General features: G+C 37.8%; 2 protein-coding genes across 3 annotated transcripts; one reads left to right on the top strand and one right to left on the bottom strand.

The window, feature by feature from the left end:
- The first annotated feature begins 154 nt into the window (after positions 1-154).
- etfdh (electron transfer flavoprotein dehydrogenase) lies at positions 155-17603 on the top strand. 2 transcript variants are annotated; one of them, XM_008421079.3, is made up of 14 exons: positions 155-371; positions 1421-1579; positions 4437-4499; positions 5529-5758; positions 6427-6508; positions 7146-7264; positions 8984-9061; positions 9876-10022; positions 10156-10296; positions 11607-11750; positions 12260-12428; positions 13680-13862; positions 15134-15355; positions 17117-17603. In XM_008421079.3, the coding sequence occupies exons 1-14, from the start codon at positions 341-343 to the stop codon at positions 17278-17280; spliced, it is 1932 nt and encodes a 643-aa protein (XP_008419301.2). In that variant the 5' UTR covers positions 155-340; the 3' UTR covers positions 17281-17603. The 2 variants fall into 2 exon arrangements, with proteins under 2 accessions (XP_008419301.2, XP_008419302.2); XM_008421080.3 differs by lacking the exon at positions 4437-4499.
- ppid (peptidylprolyl isomerase D) lies at positions 17596-27573 on the bottom strand. The gene is made up of 10 exons (XM_008421078.3): positions 27406-27573; positions 25539-25679; positions 23322-23428; positions 22981-23169; positions 22121-22243; positions 21217-21323; positions 19298-19442; positions 19024-19110; positions 18224-18266; positions 17596-17990 (listed from the first exon to the last, which is right to left on the bottom strand). Exons 1-10 carry the CDS (start codon positions 27488-27490, stop codon positions 17902-17904), a joined length of 1116 nt encoding a protein of 371 aa, XP_008419300.2. The 5' UTR covers positions 27491-27573; the 3' UTR covers positions 17596-17901.

Below are 27573 nucleotides of genomic sequence, written 5' to 3'. Positions count from 1 at the left end.
CTTCCTTTTTTGTCATGTTGTAAATTTACCAAAGTAAAACTAATCTGAATCCAAAGATTTCTAAACCATATTTTGTATGCTGTGAAGTATATACAGATCTACACATGCGCAGTTCCATATGTGTAGAGTAAACGCAGCAGCGCAGCGTATGACGTTCATACGTTGCGCTGTTATGAGACGTTGTTTGGTAAGGCAGATTCTGCGGTCACTACTTGTTTTCCAGGCTGGGAGTTGTAGAAGGTTTGGACCGGGTTCGAATTGAACACAGAATTGCGTTTCTCTGTCTGACTCTGGAAGAGGAGCCGCTGTCTTCTGGTGGCTCAGCGCTAGCGGACAGAGGATGTTTCCAGCCAGCAGATACACTTGTAAAGGTAAGTAAGCTAATTTAGCCGTTGGGCTAACAGGCTGAGATTTAGTTGTATATGATTAAAAACAAAAAGCAACTTTAAAACTTAAGCTAAATGCTTCCTCGACTGTTTTGGATACTTTAATCTATTTTGTCTGGCTTCCTTTAATTTTCTCGTGTTTCCTTAAAAAAAAAGCTTGGCTTAGCATTCTCATTTTTGCTAGCGCAAAGCTAATGTAGGTGAAAGTTGAATCGGTTATTTAGGTCACAGGAAATAGGGAAAAAATATCTACTGTGGATTATAAATATATATTCAGGTTATATGTGTAAATTAACTTTGCAAAGTTATCAGAAATATTTGCATTTAACTGAAGATGCAAAATTGATGTTTCTACAGATGTTTAACAGCTGCTTGCTAACAGCACTAGCTTCTTAGGCAAACGAATTTAGCTGAGATATAAAAAAAGTAATTTATCACAAAGAAAAAATAAATGTCATAAATCATATTATCCAAGTATCTTCAGATAGTTGTTATGGATGTTGATGCTGTGGGATGGAAGGATCTTTGGTAGCAGTCAGTCTTGCAACTAATCTCAAAAAGCTTCTGACTAAAGACTGTATGCCAGACTCAAGACTGTTGTGATATGCTAACATGCATGTCACATGTTAGCATGTCAGCAGGGCTGATACTTATCGATCTCATTTGTTTTTTCCAGTTCCCTTAAAATCTCTATCTGTGTGGTTAGAGAGCCTGGGAGGGAGAAGTTGAAGTCCTTACCCAACATATGGAATAGATGGCTTGAACTTCCTCCTTCCCTGTTAAGCGTCAACCCAAAAATAATATCAACGTTATCAAAGGTTGTAAGAAGAACAAATCAGAATAAACATCCAGCATTCTGTCACCTCACAACTCTAGTTAGCTTTATTTGTCCCATAGAGCAGATTTCAGTGTCCCTCAGAGGATCCAGTCAGCCCGGTCTTAGCCAGTTCAAGGTCTCCCATTGCCACCTGTTAGAACTGGTCTGAATCAAATTCAGACCACGCCTGATTTGGAACTTGCTTCCTTTCTTGCAGCGCACAGATGTATCAGGACATTGGCGACGTTACAGAAAGACCCTTCAGCCCCGCAACTGTACTCTAGTATACACAGGAGGACTTGCTCTTCAGCGCCGACGACCCGCATCACCACACACTACACCATTCATCCTCGAGATAAAGATGCAAGATGGGAAGGTGAGACCTTTTATTTTTTATATTCATGATTAAAGCTCCTGTAATATTTTAATTAATCCAAGTCGGGTATCCACCTTTAACCTAAAGGGAGCTCATGTTTTTATACCTTTATTGCTTTGGGTCATGAGATTGTCATTTGGTCTAATTATGTAACCTGATCTGTTTTTCAAGATAAGTGTGGACTTTATTTTCTATAGTACACTATAAGGAAGTAAACAGCAGATATTAAAGGCATTATATAATGAGTCTAAAATGTGGATAGATAATTTGAGGTAACACAGTTTTAATTAAACAGTAAAACAAACAGCATGTTGTTATGAAACCAACAATGCAATGAGAGAGTTTGACTAATGAGCTAATGGTAAATATCAGCTTCTTTTTCTCAGTGTTCCTCTATAAAAGAGCATTAGGTCATTTAATAATTTGTGTAAATATTGAAATATGTATCCATAAATAAAAAAATCATAGTTTGGAGAAATGCTTGTTAAAGTTGGATAATTGTCGACCATCGATGATAAGCTGAGCCTTTCGCTGGTTTTATTTTTATTTTTTAAAGAGCTTTCTTTTTTGGGGGTTGGGGAGTACGAGTTAGTTTATTAATTAGTAACAGTGCTTGTTTGAAGCCTAAAGATGCAGCTCATAGAAAAAGATCATAAATAATGCTGTTTTTAATGTTGTACACAAACTCCTTCCAGCTGCAAGCAAAGCTTACATTTTTTCCTCAGGGTGTCTACGCGTTCAGCAGTCATTTATTTTCTCAAAGTTATAACAGACAGGCAGAATGGTAGCAACCTATGTTCAGTAAATTCATTTGTTTAAATGATAAACCACAGTGGTGGAGAGGGAAACAAAGATTGGCTTTTTTCTTCTAGTTTAACCGGGTTTACAGGTCGTTCCAGTGTTTTACATACTCTGCTAACATGTGCGTCTGTAAAAACAATCCCTGCCACAGTTTATGGTCTTTTTGAGCAACTTTGTGCATTCAAAATAAATAAATGAATGAATGAATAAACTATAAACTATAATGTGTCCATACAGAATAAGAACAAGAAGAAAACAGGAAAATAATCCTTACCAAGCTTTAAGGTAAATTCTTTGATTTCTTAAGTTTTATCTGCGGTGCTGAAGACGTTCCAAAGTTGTGTTTGTGACTGGTATGCACAGATATTTTTGGATCATTTGTGACATCAATGGGAGATGTTATTTTTCTTCATGCTTTTTCCACCAAGCCAGTGGATTTTCCTCCTCATGACCTTTGACCTCCTTACTGAGGTAACGGTCCATTTCTGTCTGCGCTCATTCTTCCGCTGTACGCTAAGTTGGAAATCTTACTCTCCCCAAAAAGCTGCTTCAAAAAATGAGGTAACTCAACAAAAGGACTGCTTTTCTACGGCGCGGAACATAATTTACTTTAAGAAATATTTAGAGGCACTGTATTTGTCTAGAGCTGTTCCTTTTTGTGTTCCAATATTTTAGTAAAAGTTTGTGCTGGTGAAAAGCTTTTCTAGAGCTTGTTGATGGAAATCTACCACCAGGTAATAACGTAGCATGCACAAAAACTTAAATTCTCATTCACGTTTGACATGTATGAGACGACACGTCAGCACAAGCAACACAACGCTTTGTTTACATCTTTCATCTTGTTTAAATCCAGAGTAATCAAAAATAGGCAACTATTTATGATTTTATTATTTTTGATAATTAGTTCCTCCATTTTTGGACCTTTGTGTTCTAAACTAGGAAATTAGTGCGTGCATGTTTACACGGCAAAGTTACTTGCGTGAATATCTCCCATTGACATTTGTTGGACTGATGAATATCAGTTAGAAAAATGTTACATACCGCCCAGGTTGATGCTTATTTCACCTATTCTTTATTTATTGTCTTTTTTTAGGCAGATACAAACACTACGTAGCTACAGACAAAGAAAATAAAAATAACTCTTTGTCAATTTGTAACAAATTAATTATAATATACACATAATCAAATAAATAACAGTTCAAATTTACTTCCCGCTTGTGGAATGAAGCAATCTTAAAATAAAGCAAATAAAAGTAATTCTGTTTTCATAATCCAAGGGCCCCTGGCTGATAGGGAGGCCACAAATAAAGGGAAAAATATCTATCTAGATTTTTTTAATTTTTTTGCTGTAAAAATTTTGTTTCCTCTCCTACAGCAAAAAGCTAACACCCCCTTTTGTCTGCATGACAGGGTTTGTTAATGTTATAAGCTGCCAGGAAAAATGGTAAAGTCAGGTTTTCAAAAATGTAAAGAGAAAAAAGAAAAAGAAGACAGACAGAAGAAAGGGTGTCAATTTGAAACCTAGTTTTTCTCCGAGAGAGGTCACAGGAAGCAGGGTAAATATATCTACTGTGTATGATTATCAAGGTTTTAGCTTAGTTAGCTTAGCTACACACTACTCAGGGTTTCCCCCAGTGCATCGTAAGCCTGGTGGGCCACCAGGCTTTACTTGCCCTCCCAACAGGCTAAGCGATGGTGGTTTATTTCAAAAGGTTTTTTTTATATATATACACCAATGGCAGTGATTGCAAAGAAGGGTTTATAGTTAAAGCACTGGGGCCAAGGCCAAGCATGTGCACCAATAGCATTTAGAGTTTATTGCTGAGTGTGCTGTGAGACTGATGTGAGATCATATATTTTTCCAGTCAACTTTTAACATTATTTAGCAGAAAAACATGGTGAGCCGCTGGTGGACTTCCCTGACCACCAGGCTTAGCAAGTTTTCTCGGGGAAACCCTGGTACTGTTAGCCTCCATTTAATCAGTGAAGAAATATATTTACAAAGATATTCATATATTTAACTTGTCCCTGTACCTTTTACCACACTTAACAACAGATGAGTCAGCAGCAGGCCTAGCCCCCCTTACCATCCTATCTCCTCCCTGCCCCAGTGAGAAAGGTGAGCAACACTGTTCAGCGACATGTCAGTCAGCATCATTTCAGGGAGTCTATGGGGATTTCTGTCTCTCTTTGCTCTTTTGACAACAAAACTGAAATATTTATTATAACAGAAATGTATCTTTATAAAATGAGTACAGGGACAACAATAAAATTTTTTTGTCATGGAGCCCAAAATTGCATACATATTAAACAACTGTCAATATGCAGAGATGCTGATTACTAACGATAAGCTCGATCCTCAGCTAGCCTTTTATCGATCAGGTTTTAAATCACCAACATCTCAGTTTTGTTGGTTTTGTCAACAGAATAATGCCATAAAATCTGCATTAGTAAATCTACCATGAAGCCGACGTTAATATTTCCCTCCTTGTCCAAGGCTCTGCTTCCAACCAACAAAACACCTCAGCCTCTACTGAGTTACGTTTGCTTTCACCTGTTATTGGTCATACATTTGTGTTGGGACTATGTGGAACTCTGGATTACACCTTGGGACTGGTTTCTGCAGCATTAAACCACTTGTCTTATGTTGAGCTTTGGCCCTTTCTGCTGATAACTGTTCAGTGTTCAGTCCTTTTTGTTTTGGACTTCAGTGCAGTCTCACTTAGATGCACTCAGATTCAGTAAAGCAAAGGAAACTGAAGTAAAACAGTAAAGCTGGATAACTGCCTCATAATAAAACTTAAATAATTGAATGGAACAGTTAATCACTGCACTTTTTGACATATAAATAAGAATAATTCCATGTGGCCTTATAGTTATTATAGTTATTTCTGATTTTGGGAGGGTTTACAGTCTGGATTATATCCTGAATCATGGCTGAAATCAGATGGAAAATCTTATTTTTTTATTTAAGTTATTTATTTTAAACTAATCCCTCCTGAGCCCACTAAGGGACAAGGGTGTAAGAAAATGAATGGATGGATGGATGGATTTTAAACTAATCATCTCAATACTGCAGACATAGTTGTAGCTGTTACAGACCTTCACAAACATGCACATTACCTGTGTTGTTCTTTTTCTCTCGCAGGTATGGAAATGGAGAGGTTTGCGGATGAGGCCGATGTTGTGATTGTCGGCGGCGGCCCTGCTGGTCTCTCTGCAGCCATCCGCCTTAAGCAGCTTGCAAATGAACAAGAGAAGGAACTGCGAGTGTGCTTGGTGGAGAAGGCCCCTCAGATCGGCGCTCACACGCTGTCGGGAGCCTGTGTGGAGCCCCACGCGCTCATTGAGCTTTTTCCTGACTGGAAGGAACGAGGGGCAAGTATCTCAATATGTGTGGCCCCTACGCTGCCCAAATACCACTAAGTTACATCAGGTGGAGCTCATTATTGGCCTCTGGAGAACAAGATCAAGTAGGAATGAACCTTTCAGATCTTGTATTTTGTGGACTCTAATATTGATTTATTTTTACATATTTTTCTATCTAGCTGTTTAACTAAATGCACAATAAGAGTGAAATCTTCCAGGTAATGGGACAAAATAAAATTCAAATGATCTCAGTTTTTCTGGTTCAGGCAAACTGTGCCAAAGAAAATAAATGGCACTTCTGGATTGGTTGCTTTGCAAACGCTGGCCAGTAGCGTGTTAATTAGCATTGCTCCTAGAAATATCACCTTTCCAATCTCTATTTTCTTTTGTTTATTTATTCTGTATGAAAAAATCCACAAATATGCAAATATTTCACAAATCATTTAAAGTTAATGTTCCACAGAAAAATAATCAAATAGGGGGGGCTCCTCTGTAAACTCCTGTTCTTTCATTCTTCATTTACAGTCAAATAGTTAAATGAGTCACTTACATATTGTAATTAATTCGTCAGCCAATTAATGTGCATTTTGTCATGCTAATACTCGGAAGCATAATAAACTGTTGATGTATCAGTAAAGTGTAAAATGTATTCAGTAACATATTGAATTTTCCCTCAGGCCCCTCTGCACACTCCGGTGACAGAAGATGTGTTCAGCATTTTTACAGAAAAGCACAGGATCCCCGTCCCCATACTGCCAGGTAAAAACCTCCATTAGGCTTCTTGGTTAGGAAGTTTATAACTTTCCCTTTGCTTATGACTTGACTAATCTGAGTTCTTACCATGTTTATTTGGGCCAGTCCTACATTCATGGCTGTTTCTGTGAGTTCTGTATAACACAAAGAGACTCCCTACACAGGGGTGTCAAACTCCAGTCCTCGAGGGCCGGGGTCCTGCAACTTTTTGAAGTGCTTCTGCTGCACCACACCTGAATAGAATAATTAGGTCATTATCAAGGCTCTGGAGAACTGAGGAGGTAATTAAGCCATTTGATTCAGGTGTTTTGTACCTGTGGCACAACTATAAACTGCAGGACAGCGGCCCTTCAGGACTGGAGTTTGACACCCCTGCCCTACAATTTCAGTGTTTCTGCCAGGACTGCAATTTGTGCGCATCGTCTTGATGCTGTGCATTTACGTTGATGTGCAAAAGATGAAATATTCTTCAGTGGTGCAGCTTATAAATATGTTTGACTTGGTTCATTTGAAGATATTTTCCACATGGTGCCGTAAACACTTTGAGCTGAGAATATGCTGTCTGGAGGATTTCCCTGGAATAAACCAATGTATCATCCAACATGACTGCATATGATTTTGTGATTTATCTGAATGTGCTTAGGACTGCCCATGCAGAACCATGGTAACTACATTGTGAGGCTGGGAAACCTTGTGCGTTGGCTGGGGGAGCAGGCTGAGGAGCTGGGAGTGGAGATTTATCCCGGTTATGCTGCTGCTGAGGTGAGATCTTCACTTCCTTTGATCAAAGAGGATTTACATATTTTTATCCTATTACATGTCTTACAACCATTTTATCCATTTTGTTCTTATGTTTTGGGTTTTTTTCCCCCCAAAATGTAATTTATCTATAAACGTAGAGCGGATTTAATTTGGTTATTTGTAGAATTCTGTTATTCCAGGACATCTCTGCTGGTATAAAATTAAAACATCAAACTTGTACACAATTAAGTGTCTTTTTAGAGTTTAATAAATTACAGTATAATGATTCAAAGCTGCTCTTTAAGTTCTGTCTTTCTGTCTCAAGAAGATAGTAAATGAAACCTTTAACAATAATTTACGCTAACTGGCTAGCCCACTGTTTTTACAGTATTCTTGTAATTTTAATAGTTTGCCAAGTATTTTTGTAGTTACAGTCAGTGAGAAGTTCAAGGTGGGGTCTTTAGACTGCATGACTGCCCTCATTGAATTGAAGTAAAGTTGCTGTTTGCTTTACTTTATTTTTCTTTCCATTCTGGTCTTTTAAGCTCTCGTAAAGGTTAATTTCATGTGTTTTGGATAATCTTGTCGAAGTGCTGCATTTATTCACCCTTACCTTTAAGGAAATTGGGAAATATAACAAGTCAGGACCATCCAACACTTTTCATAACTAAAACAATTTGTATTATGCCAGTGGACAATGGAAAACGGCACCCCTCCCGACCCCACTGAGGGATAAGGGTGCAAGAAAATGGATGGATGGATGGATGGACAATGGAAAACCACAATAATAATGATAAAATAATGTTTTAACGTTCCATAAGGCAGAACAGCAGCTGTAGAAACGTGACTTATTTTTTGCCTGTAAATCCAACATATTTACAATCTTTAAACACAACAATAAATTGATTTTATTATTGCTAGTTAAGTCTTTTTTTTTATTTGTAGACTTGTAATCAATAATATCCCAAAATGCTCAAGAGAAGTTTTATTTAAAAACAAATCTCTACAAATTCCATATAAATTATTAGTTGAAGCAAAAGAAAGCAGCATAAGTTGCATCATACAGATTGAAAACACTCAACAATAAAATGTCAGCCTGGTTGTTGTAAAGTATCCTTTGTTCTGATGAAACTAAGATCAGGAAGATGAAAGTGTAGCGAATGCTTGAAACGGTAGACCCCGCCATGGAGGCAGTGATGGCACGGGTCAGGACGGCTTCCAGATGGCGCCCAGTCGCTGCTGGTATTTGATCATCTGACAGAAGCAGGCAGATGATTTCTGGAGGGACGCGCTGTCAGAGCCAGCCAGATTCAGCTCGACGCTCCGGCACTCAGATGGACACTGATTCAAAGCATACTGTGAAAACAGGCCAGGAGACGTGGAAGGGAACGAGGTGGGATGATCTGCTGACTGGGTCACTCGTTTGATCTCAAGCTGGCAGAGCAGCATTTCACTGCTGGAGGAACACGGTAGAGGAAGAGCCATGAAAACCTGCCTGAAGAAAGTCCAACAAAAAATTAAAATCTGCTATGACTTTGTTTAACAAACCCACAAAATATTCTGCTCTGCAAATTAAATATTTAACATTCTTTCCTTATTGTGTACTTTAAAGAGTTGACCTTATAAGTCAACTCTTATTATATTATATTTATTATATTCAGAAACGCCTCCTTGTGTATAATCCCAGCTGTATAAAGACAGTCATCATCCTTTGTGGCTATTTCTGCATTTTACTTTCAGGTTTTATTTCATGAGGATGGAAGTGTTAAAGGGATCGCCACTAATGATGTGGGGATTGCCAAGGATGGCTCACCAAAGGTAACGAACCATGTAGAAAGCTCATTTTATTTTAGAGTCTCTTTGTTGTACAATTACAACACTGGAGGATTTGATTCGTCAGGATAGCTGACTTTAAAGTTGAGACCTTAAGAATGTACTTTGACTTCTTTCCCTCATGATTTATTAAATGTGTTGTGAGAACAGGGTTACATGGGGGAAGCAAAAAGCTTTGAGTCACCACATTTCTTTAAATCTGAGGTCCAACGAGGCAACTGTCCGTTCAGTTGCTGTGATTCTGGACTCTTTCTTTAAATATTTACGATCCTTTTTCCACATATTTAGGTTCAGCTTTTATCCTTTGACCCTTTTCAGCAGGATATGTTTTATTGACATGTTAGTATAGTTAAAATTTTTACAATAAATCACTTACTTGCAGAAGATAAAACAGTGTCTTGAGTTTTAGGACATGTTTTTTATGCTAATGGCTAATCAGTTTAAAAGCGGAAATCTTTGATATTTCTCCAGTGTAAGCAGTTTTAAAGCAGTTCATGTAAATGTTACCAAAATATAAGTCGGTGGCAGTTCAGCTAAATTCAGGTCATACCATCTGATTTAATCCAAGTTTAATTTATTTCTAAGAAAAAAGAAAAAAAAAATTTAAATCATATTTGGTTTTAAGAAGTTAATCTGAAATGTTATTTTTAATGGCCCGTTCCTACGTTCCTGGGAACAAATGCTTCTCGTTGTTGATCAATTGCACAAAATTTTTATGGTTCTTAAAAAATGTTGTAATTTTCCAGATGCTTAATTGTGTTTGAAACAACTTTATGTTGATATTAAATCCCTGTTTCAGGATACTTTTGAGCGAGGAATGGAGCTCCACGCTAAGGTCACCGTGTTTGGAGAGGGCTGCCACGGCCATTTAGCAAAGCAGCTTTATAAGCAATTCAACCTGAGGGAGAACTGTGAACCCCAGACCTACGCTATCGGCCTGAAGGAGGTAATTAACAGACTGATTTAAAAAATGATCACTGAGGTTAACGTCCCTTTTTCTCCAACGAGTTTAAGTAAATAATTCTGTTTGAAAGATTAAATATGAGCTGCATAGTGTAAAGACGATGTGTTTTTTTCAGCTGTGGATGATTGATGAGAAGAAGTGGAAACCAGGCAGAACGGAGCATTCTGTCGGGTGGCCTCTGGACAGACACACATACGGAGGATCCTTCCTGTATCACCTGAATGAAGGGGAGCCTCTGGTTGCCTTGGGCTTTGTGGTGAGTGCTTTCGCATCTTGTGTGTATGAAAATTGAACCTTATTGTAGTAATAAATAAAAAAATCTCAGGATAATCGGATGCATCCGTTTCTCATGGGCGCAGTATTCCAATACTGCCTGCAGGTAATTTTGCAAACGTTTATTGGCTTTGCGGAATGAACCTTCTGCATATTGCTTCATAACGAAAGCATCAAGTTATAAAGTTATATCAAGCCTATCTTTTGTTAAAAAAACACTTTGATTTTTGTAAGATTAATATTCAGGGTTCTTACAGCTTAAAGCAAGATCAATTTAAGACTTTTTTTATTGCAACTTGAAATAAAATTTAAGACTAACTTCACAAGTTAGGGAGTGGGAAGTCTGGGCTTCCCTTCTGAAGCTGCTGCCCCCGGATAAGCGGCAGAAAATGGATGGATGGATGGATCACAATAGACACAAATAGGGGGAAAACAACTCCAGTTATCACCTATTTGACCCAAATGTTGTTTTAACAAATATATTGCATTTTGGTTCAGTGTAAAAGTGTCAATTTTGGAAAAACTTTCCAAAAATAAAGAAAACTTGGAAACACACAAATGGCAGATGACTATTAAATCCAAACGATTACTCCACAGTATTCGTAGGTTTTAGTTTTTTTTTATTTTTGAGGTTTTTTTGGCTCTAGTTAAGTATCTTAAAATAACATGCTTTCAAAACCAGAAATGACTGCTGACTGTTGGCAGCTTGATGTTCAGGCTTTGTTTCACGCTTCCCACATGTGGCTGCACTGCCTTGATTTCCATTGTGCCGTCTTTAAAATAATTCTTGCACAAAATGCAATGCATGGCTGGTACTGGTCTCAGCCATGCAGACATATCTTGGTTAGACAGACAATTTTTGTTTGTGTATTTTTTTCCCCCCATGGGGTCCAAATGCTACATGAACAGCGTGCATCAGCTCTGAGAATCCCGGCTGCGACAGGTTTGCTTTCATTAGTTCTGCTATTGGGATCACATGATGTTACATCGAGAGCCGTTTGGTAAATTACTAATGACTTATGTTAAATGGTACCAATTATTTTAATATGAGATGAATTACTATCATAAAACCATATTTACGAGTAACAATTTTAAGACATATTGGTACAAATTAAGGTCTTATTTTTGGGTTAATGAATCCAATGCCTATTAAGACTTTTTAAGGATTTGTGGAAACCCTGAAGATTGCTTTTTCAGATATTTCAAATTCATAAAATGATGGATTGTCAGAGGTTTATGAATTCAGGTTTATGGCTGCTCTTCTGCTAATTATGCCCTTTTTTAAAATTCCAGGTTGGTTTAGATTATTTCAATCCGTATTTAAGCCCCTTCAGGGAGTTTCAGCGCTGGAAGCATCACCCCTTCGTAGCTTCCACGCTGGAGGGAGGCCAGAGGATTGCTTACGGAGCCAGAGCCTTAAATGAAGGAGGATTTCAGGTATGTTGCTTTAGTTGGTGAGGAAAGCTACTTCTGGCTGCCCTTAACAAGGTGATTGTTATTTTAAATCAGACTTCTCCTGACTTCACAAACGGATCTGGTGTAAATGTCAGAGCCTGGGTCCTGCTGAGACTTTGGGGGTGGAAGCAGTTGTACTGACATGATTAAGGGAGAAAAGTTTCTCCTTTGGGGGTTTGTTAACTTTAGTGCTTCTGTGTTTGATTAAAACCATCTGCAAAATGGCAAAGTCAAATTTTGCAAGAACACAGAATCGTTGCTGCAAGATTGTAACAAAAATAAACAGACCCTGAATAAATTTCCTCTGTTGTACTGAGCCTAGTTTTTAATCAAACTAGGCTTTACATGTGTTCAACTTTTAATTTATTAATTCTGATTTTCAGACTTGTATTACTATTTTAACTTGTTAATGAGGAGCGTTAGCAGGTTTTTGGTGTTGGTGTTGTAAGATGATGATTAAAACTCTTGTTTTCTGGCTGTTTCTTCCTTAGTGCATCCCAAAGCTGACGTTTCCTGGAGGTTTGCTGATTGGCTGCAGCCCAGGATTCATGAATGTCCCAAAGATAAAAGGAACCCACACGGCCATGAAGAGCGGCATCCTGGCTGCTGAAGCCATTTTCCCTAAAGTCACTGCAGAGAACCTGGACTCAGAGACTGCAGGTGTGGAACTTCAACTTAAACATTCAGGCCTAGTTTGTCTCTGTTCACTGTGACTTACAGTGGCTTCTCTGCTTCTGCCATTTGCAGAAATGTAATAAAAAAAAGAAAACTCATTGACATTTCATCCTGAGCAAGCATTTCTCAGATTTTTTTTTTCTTCTTTTATTAATGTGGTTTGCAGTTAATAAAACTCCAAAATTAAATATTTGGGAAAATTTTAATATTACATATCTTATAAATACTTTATTTAGACAGTTTGCTAATTTGAGATTTATTTTCTTTAATAAATGTACAGCTTTGGTAGTTTTGCACTAAATCATATCTTAGTTTTGCCAATAAACCACTGGGTTTTCTTAGACCTTCTGAGATCATATGACCTTTTTGTTAGCTATATTTTATTCTGTCTGCAAGTGTATATACAGTAGCTACAAATATTTCTTCAGAGCAGAATATTTTGAAAAGTTAGGAAGGTTGACTTTGTAAAAGTTAGAAAAGTGTAAGATGGCGGCAGCGGTCAAACTGGAACAAAACGTCTAAAACTGCAGGTGCATCAATCACAGAACTGAAATATCAATAAAAAACGTCTGGCCAAAGACTTTGAAAAATAACGGGATGCTTTGAGGACCAACATGCTTTGAGAGTGAAGCATTGTCAACTTGAAAAATACTCAAGGGTGGCACAGAATATTTCACAGTAAAATTGGTAATATAATTACTTTTCTGGTCAGCATTTGATACATGACAAAATATGGATCAAAGTTAAAGTTGTTGAGAGAATTCCCGGTTGGAACTGCATCAGGAACTCCTCCTGTTGAGGTCAGAGTTCAGTATGGCTGCTCTGCATGTAGAGGTTACTTATTAGCACTTCATTAACCTATTTGTAAACGGTACTGTTCAGTGTCTACTGGTGATTATGTTCCATTAGTGTTTAAAATCCATTTTAAAATCCATGTATTGGCCTGAGTTGCTACCAGCTGTCACTGAATAACCAAACACTGGTTTCTATCTGGCAAATAGAAAATTTTCAGCTCAGTTGTAATTTAATTTGCAGTTCAGAGTTTTGACTTTTGAAGCAAATGAAATGGAGAATAAATGAACCAACTTTAGCTTGATTCTAACAGACTGGACCTGTTATGAAAAGGTTGTCTAGCTGGTTGTTTTGTTTTATATTTTCCTTCAAATCTTTGTTAATGTCACAAAAATATAGAGTCTACAATTCACTCTTCATTTTAAAACCTTTTATGCATCGTAGGGCTTCATATACCTGAGTACAGTGACAACTTGAAGAATTCCTCTGTGTGGAAAGAGCTGTACGCTGTCAGGAACATCAGGCCGTCCTTCCACAACTACTTTGGCCTTTATGGTGGGATGGTGTACACCGGCATTTTCTACTGGATTTTACGAGGAAAAGAGCCTTGGACACTCAAACACATAGGTGAGGAGCGCCGCTTTATGTTGGTTTAACTTCAGACTTTATCCGATTGATTACTGATGAAAACTGTGAATATTTAATAGCAGCAAATCTAATGTTTGCTCGACTGTATAAAGTGAAATGGGCAAAGATATAAAAGCTATAAAAGAGAAACAGTTGAAATGTGTTTTCTCTTTTTCTGAAACTAAAATGTAAAAACCAACACAAGGTCAATAAATAATACAGACATTCCTTAATGAATATGACCATAATCAAAAGAGTGAAATGTTTCGAGGGCTTTCTTTTTCTAGGGCTGTAATACTATTGCTGAAACATTTAATATTGAAAAGAATCACCTCTCATTTTCAGGACACTTCCTAAACACCGTCCACAAACTTCAGCTTTGTGGTCTCTGTAGTAGGTGTGAGTCCATCCGATTGGACAGAGATGCTTTAAATATTTATAGGGTGATCAGATAGTTCTGCAAATTTACTTTCTATCATTCATACTTTTGCGATCACAGTATTGCGCACACCAATATGACTAAGATTATTGCAGTTCATATCCAAGCGTTTTAGAAAGTTGGGCAGAAAAAAACCAACTGGAGAACTGCATTCCTGAGAGGATTGTAAAGCCAGACGTAAAGCAATGAAGACGACGTTAAAAGTGTTTTACCTGAGATAAAGATTAAAAAATACCAGATTGTTGCTTTAGGCTTGCTGTTCAGATGGAAGTAAATTTCATTAGGGAATGAAGATTCCATATTCTGGAAGGACAGAACGCAATTTATTGATGTTTCCACAGCACGACGATGAGAGAAGTTGGTGTATCTGCTGATGTTTGTCCTCCTTGTTTTCTCATTAGTCATCAGAACGGCTTTATATTAAAGAGTCAAAAAATAAAAAGGACTTTGGTTTGAAAAAAAAACGAGAAAATAAAAAAAATTGGTGGTCATCAGTTGTTTTCTATTTTATTGGCTGAATTTTTTTCCTTTTTTAACTTGTAGTTAAGGGCCGGACAAAATAATTTCAAAGTCAACAAATGGCCCCCGGGTCACACTTTGGACAACTCTGGTCTAGAGGGTTGGACCAGGGTTAACTAGAGGTTACTATGTAGTTCTTTCCCAAATCCTTTTATGTTTTAGTCTTGTTCGTTTTGAGACACCGGTAGATGAATTAGCTGCAGACGTCACCATTGATCCGTCTCGACTCGGAACGGCCATCTGGACGGTTCCGTTGTTTTAGTCGTCCTCTGAGGACAACGCTTCCTAACCCACCGTGCTCTTTCTGCGGCAGGCCTGGATGCAAACCAGCTGAAACCTGCTAAAGATTGTAAGCCCATTGAGTATCCGAAGCCCGACGGCAAAATCAGCTTCGACCTGCTGTCCTCAGTGGCCTTGAGCGGCACCAACCACGAGGGCGACCAGCCTCCACACCTGACCCTAAAGGACGACCGCATCCCCGTCGAAAGGAACCTGGCTATTTACGACGGACCTGAGCAGCGCTTCTGCCCGGCAGGTAACCTCACAGCCTTTCAGCAGAGCATGAGCACATCGAGTCTGTCCAGGTTCACAGAAGGTATCCTCTTGTTTTAAAGTAACATATATGTAAAGACAATCATCTCTGATAATTAATCTAGAAGGGAAAACACTCTTTTAGTCTGTATCTTCAAGACAAAAAGATAGTGTTGAATGTGTTGCGACCTGGAGCTTTTTCTAGAACTTCATAATTTAAACTCCAATGAAAAACCTGTTAACAAGCAGCACTCTTCTAACAAAACAACGTTTGTGCCTGGGGTCTGTTTTCCTCCTGATAATAAGAATTTATTGATTAAAATAGTCCAGCATCTTGGGTGTTGCATGGGGCAAACGGCTGCTGTTGGTGTGCAAGTGAGGCAGACGGTTAAATTATTGGCTGTTTATCTCATTTTGAATGCAACTGAACTAATTTTCTCAAAGACTGGCTCTGGTGGAAATGGCTGGAAAGTGAAGCTTCATTATGTGGCTCTGGGAAACTCACTGCTGCTGTTCTTACGCTTGTTGGTTTCCTTCAAATGCAACAAACAAAAGCGCAGTGGGTTGGATCATGCAGGAAGATAAAAATACATTTTTATGTTTTTAGTCTGCTTTGTTCTTTCTTCATTATCACAGTTAAATTACATTTAAGCATTTTGAAGTGATTTGAACTTTTAGCTTCGTCCTCACATTTTTTTTTTTCTCTACACAAACTTGCCAACTTCAGCTAAACATCTTCCACACGGCGTCTGTTTATTAATGCAGTTAAATGTCAGATTAACCTTCAGTGTCTGTTTATTAATGCAGTTAAATGTCAGATTAACCTTCAGTTATTCTGCAATCTGTGGCTCATAGTTTTGCTCAATTTGGAAAACAGTTTTTTGACAAGGTGTGCCTACATCAGAGGTCTGTACCCTGCAACAGGTTTAACTTCGGATAAAATGGATGACACTTTTAAGTATAGATTTGTGTTCTGTGGAAGAAACTGTATACATGCTTTACTTTAAAACTTAAAAGTAGAAATAAAATGGTTCTTTAAAAGTTTGAATGAACTTTCAATTGTAGATATATATTTTTTTAAATACTTGTGGCTCTAAATGACTTCTGTTTAGCTGAACGAGGCACAAATGTTTCTTTGGATTTTAAAGGTTGCAGAATTCTGGTTTATATTAAACTGCTAAAGCAGTAACAAGGTTAGTACTAAACAGGTTTTAATAAAGTTTCCGTAAAAGAGATTATTCTTCTAAATTAAGTAAATGTTGCTTTATCTGAACTTATTTCAGATGCTCAAACATTTTATAGAAACTTTGCAGATCTGTGATATTGGCAGTTTAAAGTCTATTTATAAAGCAGTCCAGGATACATGGAGCTAAATACAAGGCGATAAAAATGAGTCTACATTGAACAGTGATATATTTTAAGAAAAATGTTTAGAAAACTGAAATAATTAAATAAGACGATCAAATTTAAAGTTTTTGTAAGTTGATGTAAAGATAAGTCCACAATATCAATTTTAGAATTATGAATTAAATCAAAATTGTATCACGACGGACTTTGTGAAATCAAGCAACACAATATTATATTGATTCAAGCAAATCGATATATTATGTTGTGATAAATCCAGTGATTTACATCCTAGAAAGTTTGATCAAGGAGGATTCAATACAAAGACGTTCCTTTCAGGCATCACATGAAACCTGATTGAATTACATTCAAGTTGAGCATTTTTGTTTTTAAAATTTTCTTTGATCCATCCATCCTCTAGGTGTGTATGAGTACGTTCCCATGGAAACCGGAGATGGGATGAGATTACAGATCAACGCTCAGAACTGTGTCCACTGTAAGACCTGCGACATCAAGGATCCCAGCCAGAACATCAACTGGGTGGTACCGGAGGGCGGCGGCGGACCCGCCTACAACGGAATGTGAACTTATATCTTCAACAAAACTTTTTTTTTTCACATTAAGGAATCCGGAGTGGTCAGTATGTGCCTGAGTATGAACCGTTAGCCGTGTATCTATCTGAGGGTACAACTTTAAATTATAAAGCGTGTTTATGAATCTTGAAGGTCCAACTGCTGGGTTCTGCATGAGCTCTGTGGGCATTTTAATCCTTTTAAAGAGAAAATGTTTGATCAACAAACATTTTCTGTCAGTTTTGTAAAAATTAGGCTGTAAATTAATGTCTGTTGGCATTTTTAACAGAAACTAACACTGTATAATGTCACAGAAAATAAAGAAAACTTGAGTTATTCCTTGTTTTATTGACCAGTAAAAACATAAATAAAGCAAACCGGTGTATTGTATCAAAATCTCAACATTGAAATGATACAAGATACACAACTTTATGTAGAATAAGACACGACAAAGCTGTGTTGCTCAGTTAGTCAGCTGTAACCTGAACATGCTTCAGACCAAAGCTGGAGGTAATCACAGTGAAGTGTTACAGTAGAATGAGAATACTGTTACAGTCTCTGAATAACTTCAATTTTTACTGAGATGACTGCAAAAATTAACAAACGGCAACTTGTTGCAGCACAAAGTTTGTCTTCAGGCAAACATCTTGGCATAGATCTTCTTTTCCTTCTCCTTCTCCTCTTGGATTTTAAGTTGAACTTTTTTCATCTCATTAATGATGGCTGTCAAAAAAATTGAAAAGGTTTCATTATTGATTTCACATGAAAAGGTGACATTTTGATCATATTTAACTATTTTTAGTTCTACTGTATTGATGTCACTCATCTCTTTTTGTTGTTAAAGTTGACTAATAGGCAGTTATTAGCCGATGAAACGTTTTTATTAGACTTTTAAGTTTTCCAAGCTGAATTTAGGCTAGGATTGTAAAAAAAATAACATTAAACAAAAAACATACCTTTATCTTCTGGAGCAATTCCCTGAGCTTTCTTTAGATCGCCCTAAAACAAAAAGCAAATAAAATAGTCTTAAAACAACTTAGCAGTACAAAGGATATCACTTTCATTTGCTAAATGGTTGCTTTAAAAAAATTGGTATAGCTCAATATTCTATACATGTAAATGCAAGTTTAAATTAAAAGAAAAACTGATCAAATCTGTTGATGTTCAGAAAGCGAGGGTAAAGGAATATTACTATAAGAAATGTGTAAAATGTTCATTCGCATGTTAAAAACACCCGTTTCCTGGTCATTTAGTCCCAATTCTCTACAAGAACATCCAGACCCATTTAAACCTGCTCTGAAATAAAACACTACAGTATGAGAAACACGGCATTCAGACATTCCTCTGGACTGACCCACTTTCACCAGGACTGCTATATACAGTATGTACATCATTAAATCAAGGTAACGCCTGTTTCACATAATGAATTACCTCATGGACTGCTATTCTTTTGAGCGCACACCTTTTAATTAATTACACCAGAACCAGCAGCATGCACTGTTGGCTCTGTTAGTTTTTGATTACTCTGCTACACCTTCTTGTAAATTTGGCATTTAGAAATAATTTCTATTAAAAACAGCGATCCAGGTTATTATGATGGACTGCTGCTATTACTTTAGACACAACCGTGTATAAAAAAACAAAACACCTCCAGCTTTATGAGCTGCCAGTTTTGTGACATCCACCACCAGCAGCTGCTTTGATAACTCTCCTTCTGTTGTTCTCTCAAGATGAAGAAAAGCTTTGAAGAACTTACCAAGGCCTTGTTGTATTCCTTCAACCCCTGCCAGGCCTGGGCCCGCCGGAAAAGTGCCTTTGTGTTTTCTTGGTTTAGTTCAAGAGCCTGAAACAGAAATGTTATCTTTACTCGACCTTGTTTTGATTAATGCCTTTAAAGCTGCAGCTATGATGCTCTAACTGCACCTAAATGAATTGGTTTCCAGTTAAAATAACTGGAAATACAACATGTTAACCCTGACTGTTGATCTGATGCAGTAAGGCAGCTATAAGAGCAGATCTGCTGGTGTCACCTCATCGCAGCTCTCCAGAGCCTCCTGCCAGAGCTGCAGCTTCAGATTACAGGCGGCCATGTTGAGGAAGCAGCTGACTGCTGTGGGCTCCAGCTTCCTGTGTTCCTTTTCATCCTCCACCAGGTTGCCACTCATGTCCAGATACCTGCACAAACACAAACCAGGCCATAAAGGTTCAGGTTCAGGTGGGGCCCTCAGATTTTTGTGGCCAATTTCATTTTTCCCCATCTTTGAATTGCTGATACAGATTTCTCCCCATCATAAGAAAAGACAGAAGGACACTGAAATGTGTCAAAGCTGTTGCAGTCAAACTGTTTTTATTCCTATTTTTAAGTATAACTTTGACTCGATGTGGAGGCTACGTGGTAGAGTTCACAGATTAAACTGTATTTACCATTTCATATGTAATTAATGAGGTCAGCAAGAAAAATAAGAGGTGTGTGTACTTCAGAAAAACTACAGTACTGTGAAAGTATTTGTATTCTTGCAGGCTTTTTTAGCATTTAACTGTTTCAGATCAAACTGCTTTTAATCAGTTCATATAAAGATAAAATGGATATCAAAATACATCTTGTATTGTTTTAACTGTAAATGTTTAATACAATTTTGCTGAGGTGGAAAATAATTCTCCTTTGCCATCCAACCAGTGTGAAAACGTTAGTACTCCATCCAGGAGGTCAGAAAAGATGCCAGAAGAACATCTGGAGCACTGCAGGTATCACGATTTGTCAACCAGGTTGGCTGGGCTCAACCAACTGACCTGGTTAAATAAAGGCAGGCGGTCAGAAAACATCCTGATCAAATGGTCAAACCACCTCAATTACAGTCATTGTTTTTTCATGCTGGAGGTTTTGCTGAAAGAGCCGAGTCATAAACAAAAAAAAGAAAAAAGAAAGGTCAGACTCTAAGGTTCCTAAACCACACACCTTTCTCTCCATAACTTCTATTATATGACCTGGCCTTGAGGTTCTGTCCCTGAACACAACACATATCCTGGAAGATTCCAACTCGCACCAAAAAAATGAGTTCAACTTTTTGCTCTTGTTTCATTCCTTCAGGGGCAGAAAGCCCCTAATAGAATCTCCAACACCACAGTAAACTAATGGCTGCCAACTTCTCCAAATCCATCAAATCCGTGACAGAGATTGAAAACACAGGAGGATAAAAAAGAATGACTGCATTCAGCCTTCCATTATCTAGCTTAAGTCTCAACTTCTTGTAGCTGAATGAAAAAATGGATTTTATTTTAAATAGCTTCTTAAATCTCTGATTCCTCTGAACTTTTTACTAAACACCCGAGAAAATGGATTCTTCACTCAGCCACAACTTTCACAACAAAAAGCACCATCATGATTTGGCACTAGTTGGAATGGTGCATTCAGTGACTGGAAAAAAATGGTATTTTTCCATTTCTGACAGGCTGGTTTGGTAGTAAACTGAAAACCGGATTTTTCCTGCTCATTTTTGTCAGGGAACTTTTAATTCTGTCTTTTTGTCCCGACTCCATAAGTGTCTTGCATTCTGATTTATTCTTTTTCTAGACTTTTGGTCATGTTTTTAAATCGAGGTAATACAGCAAGTCTTCAGTCAGAGGCCCCTTCAGATTTGTTGCAACTGACTGCTACCTGATATTCTTCCTGTTCACAACGACTCTTTGAAGATACGAGTTATGACAACATTTAATTTCCCTTGGGGATAAATATGATATTATTGAATTGAATTAAAACTGCGTCTCAAATCGCCTTTGGGACAACAACTTATTTCAGATACTGTATGAAATATCCGTTTGATTTATGCAGATGACCTTAATATTTTTCATTTGATAGCTGCTTTACTGAAGCGCTGCTCGGATTCGTGCGTCTCTCCCAGGACGGCTGTGACTGAAAGGGAACCACAGCTGCAGAGACACGGAGTCTTACCTGAGAGCTTTCTTATATTTCTTCACTGCAGCTGTCCAGTCCTGGTTCTTAAACATCACGTTCCCGATGTTCTTCACGTCTTCGGCAGTCGACACAACTTTGTCAAGCTGAAAGATTAAAATGAAAACGTGACATGTTCCCCGTGTGGAAATCTTGTCTTGGTTTGTTTTTGATTTTTACTCTGTTGAGGTGTGATTAGAGGAAACCAATAACCGGCTCACTCTGCTGTCAGCTGCTTGTTTTACGCTGAGACCGACCGTTGGACGTGCTTCTGCAGCTTTTCCGTCGGCTAATTAATTTTCTGTTAACTAGTAAACACAACTCCATTTAACCGAAACTGCATCACTCTGACCTACGGAAACCCAAGGAGTGCCACTGGTGGGGGGAAAAAAATCCAGATTTCCCTAAATTTTAATTTTCATAAACAGAAAATGTATTTAAAATTGATTTGACACCCAGCTCCGACTTCCAGCAGGTCATAACAACAACAGGTGCTTTGCTTATCACTAATTATGCTTGTCATAAAAGGGTTGAAACATTTTGTAACTGCTTTAGTAATTTAGTAATTATTGAATTGAGATTTTAAAATAAATTCAGCCGTTACTGATATTTTATTTTACTGAGCTGCACATTATTTGATTAAGGTTTGAGTCAGACTAGCTGAGTCACTTTGTCTAAATACATTTTAGTGACGTGTTTATGTTGCAACAATTTCTCCAGTTTCCAGGCAAAGGGTGTCCTCAATGCTCAGAATAAAATTAGTTTCCGTTCTCTGGGCTGACTCTGCAAAGGGCAGCAAAGAAATACATTTCCAAACATGGCCTTCCAGTCCTGGCAGCGCTCTGATGCTATCTGCCAGGATGAACCCGTGCCCTTGAAGATCAAAGACGTCGCTGGTACTTACATCTTTAAAGTCGATGTCGGAGTCCTCGGGGAAGTCTGGGTGAGCGTCTCCGGTTCCGTCATCTGGAGCGGCGCCCCAGCTGTCCCCGTCCTTATGCTCACCACAGTCCGCTATGATGCAAGGCTGAGGGGGGGAACAGGCAGATTACAGGACATTTTACGCAGAACGATTTTATTTGATGCTCAAATATTTCTAACAGAATTAATGCAAAGACGGTCTATAAATATATAATGTCGGCTAACAGTGTAATACTCACTCAGGGAACAGACCATGAATTAAATCTGTTTGATAACCAGACTTACTCAAAGACATGTCAGAAATCAACTATTAAATATGTAAATGAAATTAAAGCCCTACAAGGCGTGTGGTTAAAAACTGCAACAACATACAGATACTACATTGTTACAACAAAGGCTTGTCTTTAAATCTATTCTCTGATATGTAAGAAACAGGGAAGTGTGGGCATAATAAATATGTTGAATAGCAGCTTAAGGATTATTTTCAAAAAGTACTTTTAATCTGACAAACAAGCCCTCAGTTATATTAAATCTGAACAAACTTTCTGTTTTAGGTCACTTGGGGTTATTAAAATGATTTCTATTTGCTACAATTACAATATTTTTCTTTCTTTAAATTAAAAACTTTAGATACAAATGCCTGCTAAGTCAACACCACCATTCAAGAGTGTTGCACGATGATGTAAAGCAGTGATGAATATAATATTAATAGTCTGAGGCACTGTACTTCCCAAATATTAAACATCATCATTTTGAAACTGAAACTGGTTAGATTCTGTTTTGAAGCGCTCTTTGGCCTTTTTATGCAGGTAAATCAGGCTAATGGTTTTCTGCTGACTGTACCTTTATAGGAGTGTCCTCTGTGGTTTCCAGGGACTCTAGCATTTTTACAACTCCTATCCCTTTTAACACCTGTCCAAAGACCACATGCTTTCCATCCAGGTGGGGTGTGGGGACCGTCGTGATGAAGAACTGTGAGCCGTTGGTGTTGGCCCCAGCATTGGCCATGCTTAGCAGTCCCACCTTGTCGTGCTGCAAGAAGAGGAGAAACGCCTTCAGTAGCATCCATGAACCAGAACGAAGACAGGTTTAGACAATTGCCTTACAATGTAAGGCTTACATTGTATATTTTTGAGCTAAATTAGTTTTTGAGAGCAAATGTAGAAGTAGAACATATTGCAGACCTTGTAGTGGAAGTTTTCATCCTCAAACTTCTCCCCGTAGATGCTCTCGCCCCCCGTGCCGTTGTGGTTAGAGAAGTCACCTCCCTGGATCATAAACTTCTTGATGACTGTCAAATAAAAGAAAACAGATAAAGCACAGTAAAAGCCTCAGAACATTTCATATTTTAAAAACTGTATTTCGAACACTCAACAAAATGATTGTAAGGCAAGGTAATATTATTTATGTAGCAAATGTTGAGCAATAAGGCAGTTCAAAGTAACAATTTGTAATAAAAATGAGTGTCCCATTCCAACTCGCGCAGTGGTGCCCGAGGTCAGTGTTCTATCTGTGCTACCCATGAATCCATCCTACAAGCCCACAACGATGCTCCGTCACATACTGCTGGCTCAGCAGATTTCTTTTCAATACATCCTACCTGTGGAAGTTTCATTTCGTCTTTTTGATTTTGTGGAATATTAAGCTCAGCTTTATTTAATTTATTTTATTTATACCTGGCTTTAAAACAGTGTCCCTATACTTTAAAATATTTCGGATTAATAACACTTTTTTAAAACCATGCTAAATAGAACATGTTGCTAGTGATATTATTTGAGATTGAAGTTGTGTCTACGGTGTAATATTGGTGTATATTAAGCATATCCTATCATTTCAGGTGCACAGTGACCTGCGCAGTTCAGTGGCCACATTATGGCTGCGCTGCATTTAAAGTCTGTCATACAACATATTAATGAGCAAAAAAGAGTTGTGGTGATCTGTATTTGTAGATGTCTGTGTTTAATTTAATTTCAATTAAAATCTGTTTCTTTTATTTACAAACATCTCTGTATTGAAAATATTTTTCTAAAAAGGTTAATAAAAGGACTAGTGCCTTTTATCATCTATAGCTTTTCATTTTAAACGGGTAGGATATTCAGATAAAGGAAGTGACATTGTGGTTTCGTCATGTATATCAATTGTTCCAATGCTATGCTAAGTATAACTCTAAGCTTCCACTTCAGTCCTGTCACTCAAATAATGTTATCCAATGTATTTAACGTTAACACAACTCGCTATAGTTTACGGTTTGAGGACATGACGGTAGCAGCTTTGGACGAGTAGCACCGACAGACATAGCTATCTATCCGTGCTACGGTAGGAAAATCTGACAAGGTAGCACTGATGGTCAGGACATGTTTTAATTCTCTCCCTTGTGGTAGTAACAACCTTTCCAGCATGCCAACGTTCTTTTTAGGCTTTCTAATGAGCCATCATTTGATTCAGGTGCGTTAAAGGGAGAGAACTAGAGCTGCAGGATGCCGGCCCTCCAGCGCCCACTTTGGGCACCGCTGAACTGGAATGTTTTCGGAATACAATTTTCCACCTGAATTAGTATTACTTGATACAGCAGATTTGTGGAAAGTACCTTTTTTAAGAGATGTTAGAAATATGCTATGTGAAATATGGGTGGAGTCAATCAAACTGTCTAGTTCCTGCTGCCTTTACCAGTTGAAATCCAGCATCTATGCAAAATGCATCAATTCAAGTATAAAATGAAGCTATAAATGTATTGCAATTTTTATATTAGCATTTGATGTACAATTTGTCAAGAAATCCAATAAAATGTAATTAATGCTTCAATTTCAGCACATTTTCACCTGTTTTTCTATAAAGCATTTACCAATATTTAACTGTTTTTTTTTTCCAACTATGGCTAGGAATAGTTTTTCCTGTCACTATTGAAAAAAACTAAGGACTTTGTACTTTCCTTAAAAGGTTATCACAACTAAAACTTGCAATTTTTAAATAAAACTACCACCAGTAGAACTTCAATCCTGCACCAGAAGGCATAAAACATGTAAAGGTTTGTAATATGGCCACATATTTAAGAGAAAAGTGCCGACTTCAAGAGCTAGATGTCATTATGTGTCTCTGTAGGAATGAATATTGACAATAACTGGATAAATAAATTTACTTTCAAAGAGTTAAAGCTCTAGAGGTCAACAAACTAGATCGGCTTGTCACTGTTTACAGTTTGAAGTCCACCATCGAACATCTATGTTAAAACTGAGCTACACAAGCATAACTTTCATTACACACCCTCCACAGGTACAATGTGTCGCTTTACTGGAAACCCCCTTCAGCCGTTCACCCACCATACATATGTTCTAACTTCAAGGTGTCCTCCTGACTCATTCAACTCAAATGTGAGATGAAATGAAAGGATGAGGGCCGCTTACTTCTGTGGAACGGACATCCTTTGAAGTGCAGCGGTTTCCCCGTCGATTTCCCGACGCCTTTCTCTCCGGTGCAGAGTGCCCGGAAGTTTTCAGCAGTCTTAGGGGTGACGTCGGCAAACAGCTCCAGAACAATGCGGCCGGCTGAGGACAGAAAAGCAAGAGAAACAGCTTCAGAGGACAGTTTGGGTGAAACTTTGATAAATCGCAAGTAGTTGTAAACATGTCAGCTAAATAGTGAAATCTTAAAACTGAGTTTAAGAAATCTTTGTTTTGTATAGTTCATGAATTTGCTCCATCATATGCATAATTATATAAGCTGTGATATATCCAGGTAAACTCTGTTTTAGGTTATGCAGTGACTGAAAAGGACTAGACGGTAGTAAACTGGATTAAAAAGCAGTAAAGCAAGAAAAATGCTGGGACAGTTCAACACTGAGAGGTTTTTACCTCTCCCTTTGGAAAGGACTGTCAAATGAAACAGTGTCTATGTTTCAGTTTTTGTTTCTTATTACTATTATAAGCCTTTATAAATTAGATTTAAGCAAACATCAGAAAGATTACTGATGTTTGCCACCTTAGGAGAAAGATGATGGTTGAGGTGTTCAGATCATTAAATCTATGTTAAGGTGCAAACATTGAGTGGTGACTGCATTTTGTATGTAATGTGGATGAATAAATGTGTGTGAACATGTACAGATCTGCAACTAAATGTTCATGTTAATGTATTGACTCATATTTTGTGACAAAAAAAGCAAACTCCTGTTTAGACAAATGGATAAACTAATCTGGGACAAGTGAAAAAGAAACTTGAGGTTTTTACCTCTCCTTTTGGAAAGGACTGTCAAATGAAACAGTGTCTATGTTTCAGTTTTTGTTTCTTATTACTATTATAAGCCTTTATAAATTAACATTTATTTTCCTTGACGTGTTCTAAACATAAATGCAATCTTAATCTGTTCCAGTACTTTTTCAGACTAGTGAAAAGTGATGGTGAGAAAAAGGGAAGATGATGATGGACAGACAGACACGTGGATGGAAGAACAAGCAGATGGGCTGAAAATGAACAGATGGAAGGGAGAACAATGTTCAACCAAATGGATAATGATGGATGAAAGAATAGATGGGTGGATAATAGACAGACATTGGACAAATGGGTAGAAGAATGGACTGATGAATGGTAGAAATTTATAGTGAATGATTTGCTGTTATTAATGTACGGAGTGAAGGTAAGATGGATGAATGGATGTCTTACAGAGAAAAAGTCTTTTTTTTCCCCCCCCATACTCCCATTTTTTCCAATTTAATCCTGACCTGAAAGACGTGTAAAACAATCCCTGCTTTTTCATCTTACTAAAGAACACCGTGAATTCCTATTTTCACTTCAAATTTAACTCAAACATGATCATAAGGTGGTGCTGTGTGGCGCAGGGGCAAATCACAGCCCATGTATTGAGGCCTAAGTCCTCATGCCGGAGGTCGCAGGTGTGATTCCCAGCCTGGTGACATTTGCCGCATGTCTTCCCCCTCTCTCTCATAACCATCTTTCCTGTCAAACTACTTTCAAATAAAGGCCACTAGAGCCAACAAAACCTTTTTTTAAAAAAAGATAAAACCGTAATAAAGAAAAGAAAAAGTATGAACAGTATATTAATATACTTTATAAGTGTGGCTTTACAACACTAGACTTTAACTGTGAAACGTTATCATCAATCTAACATGTTTATTTTATCAGCTTTATCTCGTTTTGACTCCTTAGAAACTGAAAGAGCTTCTGGAAGTCACTGGGGCGGATGTAGCTAATAGGCTAACAGTTCAATTAGCCACAGAACGTGCTGCTACATGAGTTCATTTAAAATAAAAAACGGACCTTTTTCCCCGTCGATGTCAACGTCGAAAAAAACGCGAGGATTCTCGGGGTTGGATGGCTTTTCCGACGGTACTGCGTGAGACATTTTAAGGAGTAATCGTTGCTAATTGTAGGTAAACCTCGAGACCGGCGCACTGGAGCCGTCGACGTTATGAATGAAAGGCATAC

This window comes from Poecilia reticulata, chromosome 10 (genome assembly GCF_904066995.2).
Source record: "Poecilia reticulata chromosome 10, P_reticulata-male-v2, whole genome shotgun sequence".
Taxonomy (NCBI): Eukaryota; Metazoa; Chordata; class Actinopteri; order Cyprinodontiformes; family Poeciliidae; genus Poecilia; species Poecilia reticulata.
This window is presented reverse-complemented; position numbering and strand designations above follow the sequence as displayed.